Source organism: Streptopelia decaocto, assembly GCF_964273445.1.
Source record: "Streptopelia decaocto genome assembly, chromosome: 5".
Classification (NCBI taxonomy): Eukaryota; Metazoa; Chordata; class Aves; order Columbiformes; family Columbidae; genus Streptopelia; species Streptopelia decaocto.
In genome coordinates this window covers 46334334-46349580 of record NC_138659.1, presented here as the reverse complement: position 1 = coordinate 46349580, position 15247 = coordinate 46334334, and the positions used below count along the sequence as shown (strand labels likewise).

At 37.3% G+C, this 15247-nt stretch overlaps 1 protein-coding gene across 1 annotated transcript in view; it reads right to left on the bottom strand.

Annotated features, from left to right (window-relative positions):
* Window positions 1-15247, bottom strand: part of NRG3 (neuregulin 3) — a gene marked incomplete at both ends in the record, with an annotated part of 401478 nt that overhangs the window by 60053 nt on the left and 326178 nt on the right. Inside the window, one exon of the mRNA XM_082052925.1 lies at window positions 3791-3817. Coding sequence (XP_081909051.1) covers window positions 3791-3817 — 27 coding nt within the window. The remainder of the gene's footprint in view (window positions 1-3790; window positions 3818-15247) is intronic.

The following is a 15247-nucleotide window of genomic DNA, read 5'->3' as shown; positions in this document are numbered from 1 at the left end:
CAAAGATCATTCTCAGGCTTTTGTATCTCCTTGTCTCTGGTAGTTAAAGCAGCTGGGACGACGTGCACGAAGCCAGTGTCCACAACTCAGCTTTCAACTGCTACTTGTTGCACCAAAGTAACGTGATCAGCCATGCTGGCTATCAGAGATATTTCGCTTTTATCATCATCAATTTTTCCATCAGATAAAAATAAACCATTCAGCCCTGAAGTACGGTTAACCACCTGGGTCAAAAAAATGATAATAAGCTGTAGATACTCATATCGCCATGCTATCTAATGCTGAATATACATCACTTAATTTTCCTCATTGAATAAATTGAATAAAAGCTGCTTCATTTCTTTTTTTTTTTTTTTTTTTTTAATTACAAACTCACCACCTCACATGAGCATTATCAACATCCAGCCTGCTTTCAGTTGACATGATAATACTCTGAGTAGATTTCATGTTTGTCAAACATAGTGGTAATATTTACTTACCTTTGTGTTGGAAACGTAAATAAAATTGCACACACCATCATTGGTGAGACACTGGGAATCATGCAGATGTGTGCACCAACCCAGACCACAGACTTCATGCTCCTGAGAGAACCATACATTTTTCTCCCATGCACGGCTGTGCTATCTCAAGAGAACGGGGAGCACAGGTAAGTTTGCAACCTCTTGCAAGGAAGAAATAGTTGCTGTGTTACACACTGCTGAAAGATATTGCCCAGAGAGTGGAGGAATCTAAATGCAGAAAGCCTGACAAAAATTACTGTAACTGAGAATCTAAGGCACAGAGAGATTAAAATACCTTGCCCAAAGCCTTTCTGTAATATTGCATCAGAGATGGAAATTCAATCAAGCTCACATGAGTATCAAACAAAATACTTTTTTTTTTCCCTTTGTGGTACTAGAATGTGTCAATTCTGTGTTATCACCAGTATTTTCATAAAGCTTGGCCACTTTGATCACAATGTTTAAATGCACATTTTAAAGGACATTATCCCTTGAACACATACTTGGCTTTAATTTCATTCAAGAGAAGCTGCAACTGCACACATCAGAACTATAACATTAATTGTTACATTTGCAACATTTTAAAACAGATATGCCACATTAGCATGCCTGCATTTATCTCTGCTATTTATACAAAGAAACAGACACTGCAAACCAAAGCCAGTAACAATATTAAAGTATCAGGTATTCATGTTTGGGAATGCACGATATTGAATACTGTGTAGAACATAACCTGACAATACCCAAAGAGGGAAAAAGGTGTGAGAACATGAGAGAGGTTAACACAACAGCCAGCATGGTGGATAAAATGAATGCATAACTCTTGCTCAATATGTTCTGCACGCGAGAGCTCAGGAAATAGTAGGATGCATATTTCAACAGGTAGTGGAAAAGCAACGTACACAGCCCCTGACTACTGAGCTCTGGAATTGGTTACCACAGGAGCTTGTGGGGGAATACAGTATCAGCTGGTTAACTGAAGAATAAACAAATTCAGTGACAACATAAGCCTAACAGAACAGTAAAAGTACTGGGCAGGTACACATTACAATGCTTCTCGAGAGTCTAGCAGGAAAGACAAAAATAAAAAAAAAGCGACGCTCATCTGCTTTCCTTGGCAAATGTACACTAAGCTAGATGTGTGGTTCCTGTATGTCTCATCTGTCCCCTGGGGCAGCTCTATAGACAGATGTTCCTATCTACATGAGATTTTAGCTTCACCCACTGTGGAAGGAGTTTAACATTCCCTGGGAATCCAGGCTTACATGGTTTTCAAGCAAAATTTCTGAAAGATGATGATGGAAATGAAATTCCCAAGGCAACGGAGACCATACATGCAATAAAACACTAGAAAGAGTGTGCCCTGGATCACATACAACCACAGCTAAGCTCTGTAGCACCTATACATTTTTATTCTTCATAGCTGGAAAATACTCTTCCCACTAATGGCAATTCTTTGCTACAGTGCAGAAGTAAACTCATGGGAGAAGCTTTGCCCTAACTTGATGAATATACTGTCACCTGATCTCTCCATATACAGGGTGAGGATTTGTACCCTACTTTGTGTGCAGTAATGATTCCATATGTACTTATACTCCTAATTCTTCAAGAAGATTGGGGGAGGATTTAAGAAGTACAAACACTTCACTTTCGCACACGATTTTGGAACTTCCCTTTTTGTAGCCCACAGAAAACCATGTCAAGCCTCATTTTAGCCTTTTGTCATAACATTCTGAGGCTAGAGACACAATTATTAGTTTCTATACCATTAAGGTCAGTTCCAATATTAAGCAAGACAAACAGAAAGCTACTCATATGAGAAGACTACTCTGATCCAAGACTTCAGGGCTTGGCTTTATTTCAAGCCCTAAAGAGATGTCTTTCAAAAAATTCAGGAAGCTAAAATGCTCAAAATAAAGTTAGAATAATTCAGCTTTTCTTCCTGGGTAACACTTTCCTGCTTTCTATGGACAGGCTTACTCTAAGATCCTATATTCCTTATCCTGTTTCTTTTATGCATGTTTGTCCTTCAACTCGTATGCCTCAAGATTGATGCATACAAATCATTTTAAGCAGTAAAACTGGGATATATACAGAGCCTTTAAAGTAACGATTTCCCAGCTGTACTTGGCCACCCAGTCTGTGAAAACACTTGCATCATCAATTCTACCAATACTTTTAATGTTTCATATTAAGTGAAGTGAAACGCTAAACTTCTGGAGATCACAGAACAGTTCTCTAGAGAGAACAGTTCTCTAGAGATGAGACAGTTCTCTAGGTATGCCAGACAAGTCCAAAAGCAGGAAAAAAATCCCTCAGCCTGCTGGCTATCCTTCTAATGCAGCCTGCCATGCAGTTGATAATCATCACCATACTGGTTTTATGACAACTTATATTCAACTTGTCAACAAATTCCCCGTATCACCACTTACAATCACTAGGCTACCATATTTTTAGTTTTGAAATCTAACAAACCAAACCAAAACAAAACAAAAGTAAAACTCAACATAGGGAAAGGACACATTAAAAGTAATTTTTTATGACTTCAATATGACTTTGCAAGCTTTCCCCTCCCCCAGCCCAGTTTTCAGTCACATTTAATGGTTTATGCAAGCTGTTTTTTACACAACTGATGCACCAGCCCACCAATTCTGCTAAGAACAAACCTTGGCTTCCTTGAGGAAATTATCTGTGCTCTTTGCTGATCACCAGCTGAGAGGTGGTGACTGTTAAGCCTATCAATCCCTCAGGCTATGAATACATTACATAGCAGCAAATGAGTCAATGGAACATTGTCTTTTCCTTTCCAAAATTACAAGAAGCAACTCTTCACTCCTGCTTTAGCTTTTTCCTAACCTTTTTCTGTCCCTTTTTTAAAAAGTATTCCTCTAACTTGTCTGTTAAAAGTTAATGAAATGGTTCTTATTAAACCTAGTTACATTTAACATTGTAACCAACACCAAATTCTAGAAACTTTCCTTTACATGAAGATAGGCATTAACTCTTTCCTAAAATCTCATATAAAATATTATTCCTCAAATGTAATGACATGTCCATAGAATCTTTATGTTTTGTTTCATTAAACAGCAACTAAATACCAAAACATCATTATGTACTTTTAAAGCCCCCTAGTACTGGACAAGAGATAAGTTAAATCTTTATATCATTTCAAATGTAATCAATAAATACAATAGGAGCCCAAGGGAGTCTTCTCAATAACTTCCACATGCTTTGGGATAAGGCACCAAGGTAAATATTAGCAAGTGAAAGGAAGAGAAATCGAAACTTACCCATGAATTCAATTCCTAAATGGTCTGCTATACCCAAGAAAGCATGTAAAAGAAAAAAAAAAAAAAAAAAGAAAATAAAAAAGAGAGAGACAGAAATGTTAGAAACAGATTAAAAAGTAAGTATCACCTTTATCATAAACGGTAGCATTCAATACTTATATGGCAGAGCTGCAAGAATGCGATGCGTGGTCAGGGGCACACGGTGTGGGTACTGGTCAAACCCTGCCCTTTGAAGGACAATTCTAAAATGGCAATTTAGGGCACTGACCTGTCAGAGAAGGGAAGCATATTTGGGGAAGGACATGAACACCTTTACTCATTATATTTGACTGAAGTGCCTCAAGCCGGCTACCTACAAGAATTTCATCTTATCTTCCTCCTGAAACTCCTCTCTCAACACGCTAACTATTACCATTAGCCAGACAGGGTTCTGGCTTTCATTTTCTATGACAGAGCAAAACCTAAAGAGATAAATGGAAGGCTCTTCCTGAGTTTGGCCACACTTGCACCCAATGTGATTGCACAACTGCTATCTCTTGTGTAACAGAAAATCTGAGTTCAGGAAAAAATAGCTGTGTTCCCTATTTAGCCATCTGACTGATACGTTGCAATAATTTCAAGGCATTTAGAACTGAAGCAAAAATTCTAATGTTTTTAGAATATTGACTGAATTTACCACACGGAGTTCAAAACATTTCAGGACCCTTTTTTCACATGACAAATTAGCATACAATATGTTCCTAACAGACAGATTATTTAAACCAAAGTAGATTTAAATTTATATAACACACTTATTAATTTTAAGTTAATAGAAGTCTGTTTAAGTTGATACGTGATTAAAGAATAACAAACTCTACACCCTGCAGAGACAGGGCAACAGAAAAAAAATAACTGACTTTTCAGAAGTGAGTGTGTAGAAAGTAGTAGCTTCAAGTCCAAACTGAAACTGTGCAAGCTTGAACGTTCAGAAAGGCTGCAAAACACAATTCTCTTCTATGCTAGACTTGAAATATTTTGGTTTTCAATGAGAGGTTATAAATTGCATTATAAAGAACAAAAATTGATTTTTTTTTTCTGAAGAAAATGCAGTATTTTCCTTTAAAATATAATAAAAGCAAAATATGTTTATTGCATTTGTCTTACTTTCAATTTATATTCACATTTCCTTAATACAGAAAAGATTAAGACATGATTTTGCTAAAAATTCCAAAAGTAGCGTGTGCGGAGAGGAAGACAGCAGGGAAAGAGCAGGAGAGTTACAGGAAAGATGGAGCAAGACTGATGTGTTGGCTCATATTTGAAACTGGGAGGTACTACTGAGAGCTCTGTGAAACACTTGGTCCCATCAACTGATGTAGTGCAACAGTCAAAAGTCCACTTAAGAAATATACTGCAAAGTTAAAACAAGATTTTCCAACATAAACCAACAGTAATTTTAAAGAGTTTATCATATGAATTCTCAGCTCTGGTATTTGTGACGAGAATGTGAAATATTTGGGTTTCTGTTGAAAATACCTTGCAACCTTTCAGTCCTTCCAGAAGGCATTAAGCATCTGCTTGCTTTGTTAACTTAGCACACAAATCTATATAATAGTTGCTAAACTCTATATTTACCTTCATGCAGAAGACACAATACACACCTCAAAATAAAAGAACATAAGATGATGCTATGTGATATAAATACCTCATTATCACGGTTTTAGGACAGGTGTAACTCTAGTGATGAATCTTTCTTTTCGATATTAAATACATAAGTCAAAATTATACATATAGGTATTCCACATTGCAATCTTCTAATTTGTATTCTTGCATTCATGTACAACTGTCACATGTAAACACCCCTTGTTCATTTGACACAGGGATGTAATTTTTGTAAAGGGCCATTATCTGGCCTCTAAGGAGCTGAGGATATTCCCAAATGAAGCAAGATCCTGTAACATCATATTTTTAAGGCTACATAGAACAGCTGATAAAACAATTCTTCTTTCATAATGGGGCTATACATGTTCTCTGCATGATTTCCATTTGCAGCTTGCAATCTCCCCATCGAGTTCACCAACATGGTTAAAAGCCATTTTCTCAAAAAGTGCATACAAAATACACCTTCCCTTTAAAAAAATGGAAAAAAGGATTTTAGTTCATCTTCGAGTGGTTTATACATAAGTGAGGGTCAAGGATATCTGTAGCCTTCCCAGGAAATGTGTTCAACTGGAGAGGCTGGAAACCTGTGGAAACCAAATATCTTGTGTGCCCGGAAAGCAGCTTCGGCAACCAACACAATATATATTGCTGACAAAGTTGTTTTACAAAGATTATGAAGAAAGGATGTCTAATGGGATAAACCTTGACAGTAAAACATCCAAGTTGTCAATTTATGTCATTAAGCATAGTTCAACAAGCTCTGCAAGCAGCTACCTGGGAAGAGAAAATTAAAAAAAATTATAATTCTTGTGGATCCAGCATGCACTGGCACTGGCTCAAACCTCTTGTCTGGCTGCTGTGGCACATGTATAGTGGTAACAGAGCCCAAGCCTTGGAGCTGAGCTCTGGGCTCACCCTCGTGTCTGGGGAAGGGACTCTGCACCCATGGTGGTGGTGGCTGGGAGGTGGCCAAGGCAGCTGGGCTGACAACCCAGCCAGGCCCACTGGGAAATGCCAGCGGCTACAGCTGTGCCTCAGGGACTTTACATGGCAAACAAGCCTTCCACACCACCAGGGATCAAGCAAGCACTGCTCAAATGCAGTAAACCATGGTTGGCAGCGTGGTTGTGGTTTATTGTTGTTTGTGGTTTTTGTTTGTTCGTTTTCCCCTCCATCTTTTTACAACTGCAAAAAGACATGACTGTTCTCCATGTCCTTACCCTCTTCACCCTGGGAAAAACAAAAACAAAAGGCATTCTAATCCCAGAAACAACAGCACTACTTGGGCTGCTCTGACACTTCAGAAGTAAAAAGGAAAAAAAAAAAAATCCTCTTAAGAGCCTGAACACCTGAACATACTCACATTCTTCCCTTCCTTTCCTCCTCTCACTGCAGAAATTCAGCTGCACTCACAAGTTATCAAACCCCTACATTTGAAACTTGTTTTCCTTAATACAAATCTGGCTCCTGCAGCAATGGTGTTTACCAAAGCGTTCAGCATATTGAATCAGGGATGCAAGGCAAGGTGCTAGAAGAAATGTCAGCAGCCATTAATCACGCCTGTTATTTGGCTCTTAGTATTTTTATCATTCTGTTTACTCCACTAGCTATGGGAAAAACAAACAAACAAACAAAAATCCACCCAGACCCCACATATTTGCATCTGAAAAAAATCAGAAAAGGAGAGAAAAGGACTGCTTCCAACCCCACGCCCTTATTTGAGCTGGCCCCTGCCAGGGGCTGCCTCCAGGGGCCCCTCCCTAACCTTTTCAGAAGGTAGACAGCAAATGTTGGCTCTTTTGCATTAGAGCCTTTATTCCACAGCTTGCCGTCACCAGCAAAGGACTGACTGGACTCTCACACAGGCAAAAGGGGTCAGAAACCTCCCTGCCCAAAATGTAGCAGAAACATGAGTCCCCAGGACTCCCCGGGCTCTTTTCCTTCCCGTACTCAGCAATGCTGGTAGCAGGGAAGGAGAGGATGGCGAGAAGCACGTGGAACAGGTTATAACCATCATCAGGCTGCCCCTTGGTGACCAAGCATCAGTTCAGCATTTACTCTCACTTGGACTACTGTGGTGAAAATGAATGATTTTGCAAGCTCTGGTTCTGGAGATGGGTTTCCTCCCTCTTAACAACAGCAAGAAACTCTCTCAGCAGATTCATATGAGACCAACATGGCACAGGGAACAGCACAGCAGGGGGAATGAGGGAAAAATGGGGAGCTGTGGTGGTGACCTGAGACTGAACCAAACATAAAAATGTAAAGTATTGACCCCTGACATGCTACAGTGTAACAAAGTACTGTTACATTGCTATACAGCCCTAATATATGAATGATAAATTGCCTGCAGAGCACTTCCTTGGACACAACGAGTACAATGCCGAGTAATTCACCATCGAGCAATGCAGTTTCTTTAAGGACTTGGTTCAACAAAAATGTATATGAGAGCTATTAATGTGCTGAAGCGTGGGCGCTGCTCCACAAGATGGGGTCATTAACCAAACAATGCAACTGTATTTTATTGTTGTTATTGTGATTTCTTCTTTTCTCTGGTATTGTTATGTTCTTAGGAACTAACATATTACTCAGACAGGAAGATTATTCACTTTTATATTTTATTTTATGAATATTTCTGTATTTTGTTGTTGATGTGGGGAAAATACTGTGCCTTATGGTCCTTGTACTATGTGAATTTGCTGCTAGTATTAAAGTCATTTTAATTCATGCTTTATGAATACATACACACCTGGGAATACTTGATAACAAGCACAAGAGAAGATAAATTCACACTCACTAATGGACTCATTTATTAGTGCTTCACATAGAACATGCAGCCTTGTGTCTGGATTGTGGTTTGCTGGGTCATACTGAGATAGAGATTTTTCCCCAGTTAAGGCAGGTTTCATTATCCCAAGTACATTCTTAGCTACACTATATATAGAAATACAAAGACAACATGTAAATCTCACTGGTTTATAGAAGAAAAATCTTGGCCATGAAAATAGTCATTGCAGCCCACTACAGACATTTCAATCTGTTCTAAGGATAGGTTGACTTTGGGATGAAGGAGACAGCTTTAGGAAATCAGTGCAACAGCAAAGTATTTTGCTCTACAAATGAAATTTGTTTCTTCCAATAAACTCATAAGATTTGTTAAATTGTCCTTGCTAGATCATTGTCTTGGATAGAAAACGCAACACAATAATATGCTGCAGGCTACATTGGGACAGCTGAAGTACTCTGAACAGATTATCTGGCTGGAAGGAACAGGACAAATTTTTAATCTTAAGTATTAGGCTGATCAAACTTGGTATGAAATGAAGAAAAATCCTTCCTTTCAAAAGGCAGCTAGATTAGGATACTACCTAAACATACCAACTGCAACTTTCTTATCCATTATTTTTCTATGTTTGATAGCACACAGTTATCAGCATATTTGTACATTTAGTGAAACTAAAACTGTAACTGGTTACACATATAGTAAAATACATTATTTTTTCATGCCTCATTTGGCATATGAGCACAAAGGGTCACAGGGCAAAGGATTTATCTCTTCAGTAGGACATTGCAGGAGGTTATCCAGTTTAGGAAGCTGGCCAAATGCTCTTAGAGGCTGGTTCGGGTCTTTTTCAGTATGAAAAAGAAAAAGCACCAACATATATTAATTTATTTTGTGAATCTCAGTCATAAGAAAACACAACATTTTGTTTTGTTGTTTTAGAAAGATGCCAGTGATTTGTTTCCATGATTAACTTACACAGAAGTAGTCTTCACAATATTTTTTTGCAGTGCAGAAGGAATGATTGGGATGATTCAGGGAAATCAGAGACATAAAGTCAAGGTAGTTCAACTACTAATTTTTCAAAGCATCTTCACTGAGAGGCACAATAGAAATTTCCCGCTGTGGAACATTTAAAAATGGACAAAACTAATTCAGGAGAATGGCTTTGAACAGATTAATACTTGATGTCTCCTTTTTACCTCTCTGGCAAAGAGGACCTATTAAAATTTTCCCAGCCGTAAAATTTCCCTAGTAACAGATCAGGTGTTCACTACACGTTAGCTGGTGTAATAGTAAGTATACAGATATATCAGTAATTTGCCCTACCTATGTAAAGACACAGTAATGAAAAACATACACACACATGATATTTGGTCAGCATTCAACAAAATTATAAATCACGGTTACAGAAATGATAACAACTAAGAAATAAAAGAAGGTCATAAATCTACAAAAAACTTCATAATCGGTTATATTCTCAGTATAAACAATGAGAGAAGATGCAGTCTCCATTTCTATAGATAGGGTTATTTTTATTTTTAAATCCTCAATCATTTTCTTTTAAAACCCTCAATATGCAAAAATAAATATTGAAGACAGCATCTACAGGTTGTTTTACCTATTTATTTTTAAAGAAAAAAAAAAGCCAAGAAGGAAAAAACCTAGACTTACTGTGAGTATTTGTATGGCTCTGGGGAGGCTACGGTATAGACTCAGGACAGAATTCCTCACCACTATCAATTCCATAAAAAAGGAACATTTGAAAAATAACCAGCAAAGTCTGCCGTTACATAAATAATATGCAGTGATGAATAACAGCATAAACTATTGATTTTCTTTTCCTTTGAACAACAAAAGCTCATGGCTGTGGTTTACACCAAAGTTGAAAGATTGTTTCTAACTTCTGAAAATAAATAATAGGAATGATCCCATCTTTACATGTTCAAGACAGGTTAGAAGTTTCAACTACTTACCTCATCTGCAGCGTGCAGGCTCAGAGGAATAATCTTGCCTCTTCTCTATCATTTTAAGACCTTAAATTATCATTTCTACAGCTAACAGACTAAGTTACTTCTCTTTGAGACACTACGGTGTATTTTAATGTAAAAATTTAGTCTCATTAAATAACATGAGCAATCTTTACTAATATGCACAATATTGTAAACCAGTACAAATTTTAACCCTAGGTTAGATTTTGTCATTATAACTATAATTTCAGCAGAGCAAAGAAGCATGTCTTTAATTTTATGTTTGTAAATAGTATATTGAAACTGCTCCATTGAACTTACTAAATGCCCGAAGAATGTGTTCAAGAATTTTACCAGATCGAGGTCAAAATATTTAGTGCTAGATATCAGCCAAACGCAGCAACACTTTATTTTCTCTGAATAACCCATTGTTTTCATCAATGAGAGGAGACAGCCATTGACTGTTAGATGCAGATATATTTTTGCTGATTTAGTTAACAATGAGAAATCAACAGAACTGCTCAACAGGTATAAGGATTTTAATACAACCCGAAAAAATCACTGTGTATTCTGTCCACACAGAATACTATGTCTCCAGTCAGATGACTTGAAGTGGCTTCTTATTTTATTTGCTAAAAATATAATGCTGTTTCCATGAAGATTAATAACTACATTAAAAGAAAATGAATCTGCCTGTGTAAAGCCTCATAGCTCATATTGACAAGGTTATTTATGAAGTTATCTCTAAATATATGTTGAAACTGATAACCCAAACTGATAACTCTGAGATCAATGCCCCTCCTGCCGCAATAAGACTGCAGTATACATTGCACATTATATCTTGGTACATGACTTCTGATATTAGCATCAACTGCTGCAACCAATGATTCTGCAAGACATTCCCAGAAAAATCAAGATTTCTCTGATATTCTGCAATTTTGATAGATCAGTAAAACCCTACATGAGCTTTGTAATTGCGAAAAAATGTGTTTTGTTTTGGTTTTCCTTGGCTCCATACATTACATTTCTTTTTATATTGTCATCTAGAAGTCCAGCCTCACAAACCAGAATGTCTGACTATGCTAAGGACTACACAAAGAGAAAGCACCAATGTAACTATTTTACCTACTTTTACAATTCTGAACTGTGTTCCTGGGCTTCTGCAGCAACTATGACAACAACTACACTTATCTCACAATTGCAATTGCATAGTAGGTGATTACGGCATGGTCATAACTAGGCAACTGTCAGGAGAATAAGGCTTTGGAGCAATATATTCTTCTGTTCTTCTCTGTATATTAACACAACAGTTCCTCTAGAGCCAAGACTTGCACGATAAAATCCCTGTCCATCTCTCATGACTGTTCCATGTTTGCACAGTGGTATCATGCTACCATTGCAGATTGGCTCAGCTTTATCTGCAGGAATGCTGGCAGCTGGGTTTGAATGTATTTATTTAAGTTAAACTTAGATGTTTAAAGTCATTAGATACTTCACCCAAATTTCAGTAGCAACTGATATGGTTAGTCATGCAGACTGCTTTAAAATGCCAACTTCTACAATGGAGAAAGTGGTCCTTTCCAAATTATGTTGTGACAAGGTCTCATAAAGCTAGATAGGAAAGGGGAGGGGAAATGATTTTTTTTTTTTTTTTTTTTTGGTCAAAAACCAGAAAAAACTACAAACATACCCCAAAAGTATATTCAGTATTTTGAAAACATACGGTCTGGAAAGTTTTTGGAACCATGTAGGAATTAGATTATTTATCTTGTCATAGGCGTGAAAAATTTCACTTGACTGCAGCGTTCTGTGGGAGAAAGAATCCTCTTCTGGTTAAATAAATGATACAAAATGTCTCTTAAGGTGGGATAAGTCTATAAGGTTCTTTGAAATTACTGTAGGGATTTTCACACTGTTATTTCCAAATGGATATTTGATAATATGGGTCTGTAAAATATAACCAGCCTCATAGAAACATTAAAGGAATTGCTAATAGCTCCCTCATCTCATGAACATATGACATTTAATAAACATTTCTCATGCTAAATGTTACTTTATTCCTTCCACAGATCATTAAGCTGTCCTTCACTTGCGTACCACAGGAAAATGTTTCAGATGCAATTGTGTTTAGTGCTCTCTAAAGGCACAGAAAATTTTGTAAGTTTTTGTCAATTTCTTAAAACCTAATTACTTTATTCAACTTCAGGACAAGGAATGTACATCAATTTGTGAAAAACAAAATAGCTTTATTCCCTAACGCACCAAGTAACTGAGTTCTACTGCAGTCAAAAAACAAACCAGCAGCAGCAGAGTACAGATATTTACACCAAGATTTGTACAATATTTACTGAATGTTTTAATGTTCTAATGTTCTAATAACAAGAAAGTTGCTGTATTTTTTTATACCCATATTTAGCTGCCTAGATAACTGGTCTGAATTTTGCACAAAAGGACTAAGGAGACTCAAAGATATGGGATTGTCAGATCTATTTAGAAAGATGCTGTTTTTCTTCTGCTTTGATTTGGGAAACTACATTCCTTTAAGCATCAAATTTTGACAATATTTGCTCTACACAGAAGACACTTTCTCATATTGTTTTACTTTAAATAACATAGAATGTAGCATGATAATTATTAGAACTTACTCTGGTTACTCTGCATCTCGCACTTCATGTAAGTAGCTGCCTTATGCTGCAGCAGTACAGAGCGTCATTTCCAGTAGTCCTGTGTTCCACGCTTTGGATGATGATAAAAGGCCATAAGCTTTAATCAAAATTTTCTCAATGTTTGTGGCATTTGCTGCCTTATGGGCTTGCTGCTCTCCTGTACAATAGGTACTACTGTGTGTCAGCAGTCTTTCAACCCACCTTCCTGCACCGTGAAATCACACACCAAGACCTCTAGTGTAGCTCTTCCCCTAGGAAAGCTACGATCCAGCTGCAGGTGAATAATCCAAACATACGTGGTGCTCCGAAGGGTTTTTATTTAAAAGAGTTTGCTCTCACCTCACAGAATCACAGAATGTCAGGGATTGGAAGGGACCTAGAAAGATCATCTAGTCCAATCCCCCTGCTGGAGCAGGAACAACTAGATGAGGTTACACAGGAAGGCGTCCAGGCAGGTTTTGAATGTCTCCAGAGTAGGAGACTCCACAACCACCCTGGGCAGCCTGTTCCAGTGTTCTGAACCTACATAGGTCTTCCCTATTTAGTGACAAAGAAGAGAATCATCCCTCTTTTTTGTTATTTCTTTCATATACTTGAAAGATTTAAAGAACTTATTGTAGTGAACTTTATGAGAAAATATAGCATTTGTCCAATACCTCTTATGATTCAATGGATGAAATACTGAACACCAGTTCATCAAAATACACCCATTACTGTGCAAGTCTCCCATGTCTGCGAGAAGGTGATATGTGTAGCAAGTGAATGACTGAATCTAGGCATGTGGGGGTTTTTTTTGTTTGTTTTTGTTTGGTTTTGTTTGTTTTGTTTGTGTTTTTTTTGTTTTGTTTTTTAATGCTAACTCACTCTCTTAATTTTACAACTCAACTAATACTAATAGTGTTGTGTGTGTTGTTGTTTTTGAAGCTGCTGCAGGTTTCTTGGCTGTCATGATGTGCAAACCACGTGAATGCACAACATTGCTTGCACTGCATTTAGTAGTATGTTGTATGTGGTATTAAACATTAGAGGGACAAAAGTTAAGGTATAACTGGCTTGCTAGAGAAACTAATGGGTTTTATTCCTGATTTCTTTTTTTGTTACCTGGGACATGTCTATAAAAAAACTTTATGATTCCAGCAAAACATTTGAGTGGTTTTATTTAAAGCTGGTGAGTATGCAGACACTTAAGATGATTATTTTACTATATAGTGTTTTCAGATTCAAGTAAAGGCTCCTTGAAGAACAGGAACACTTCAGCACTCCAATTTGAGTGCTCTCTCAAGTCACCTACCAGATGCCTTCCCCAGACTCTGTCCTGTGAGGCTGGTGCACTGTATGAACAATCTTAATGGAAATATACTGGTAATTGTCAGCCTGTTTCTGGTATCAAACTGCAAAGGGCAGAAGAGCTCTGTTTTTCTTCAAGGTAAAATCTTCTCTTGACATCTGGTAATGATTTGTTCATGCCAATCAATACAAAGCCAGATATGCTGGAAAAGCACAGTGATTTGGACAACAGCTCTGCAGCATACAGAATGCTGTTTCTGAATCGCAGGATATTTGAAGTGAGATAGTGAGATAAGATGAGCTATTTGTTGAGATGTGAAAACAACGGAGCTGAGGCATATTATCAAGACACCAAGGAAATGCGTCTCTTACCTGGAGATGAAACAGTTCAAATAGTGTCATTTCTATTTGATTGTGGGTGCTGGCACACATGCCCTGACAACATTGAACTTTTATTTATGAATCCACAGATAGTATAACAAATAAATATGATTCAGCCAGATAAAGTACACGCAAATGTAACCATGACGTTTTTCCATGCCTAAACTGCCTTGTTCATGGAAATATTAATGGATTCTGCTTAGAAGCCATTAGCTAATGGTATAAACAAAGCAGCAGCAGCAAAAACAAATAGTAAAAATGACCATCAGCTCTTCCTCACAGAGTCTGAACATCTTGTGTAATTTTGGTTATATGACATGAATTTCTGACTCTGATATGTAGGTAGCAATCTGAAAAATATTTAATTGCTTTTGTGTTTGAATATTGTAGGTGTTAAAATTCTTTACTACTATAAAAATGTTAGAACAACATTCACTACTATAAACAGATATGACAAAGGTGGTCTAAAAATGTGAATGTTTTGGATGGATAATGTGACTCATCCATGAGTTTTGAAGCAGACATAGAGCTATGACAAAAATAATTATTACCTGCTATCAAAAGTAATAAAAAATAGCATGTTGGAATAAAAGTGTATGATGTGTACATAACCCAGAATCACCTACAGTGACAGCAGCAAAATCAAAGCTGCTGTTTGCCCCCATTTCTGTATGGTGATACATTGCAACTAATTGTCATCAGTATATTGTGGGAACCGTGCGACAGGGCC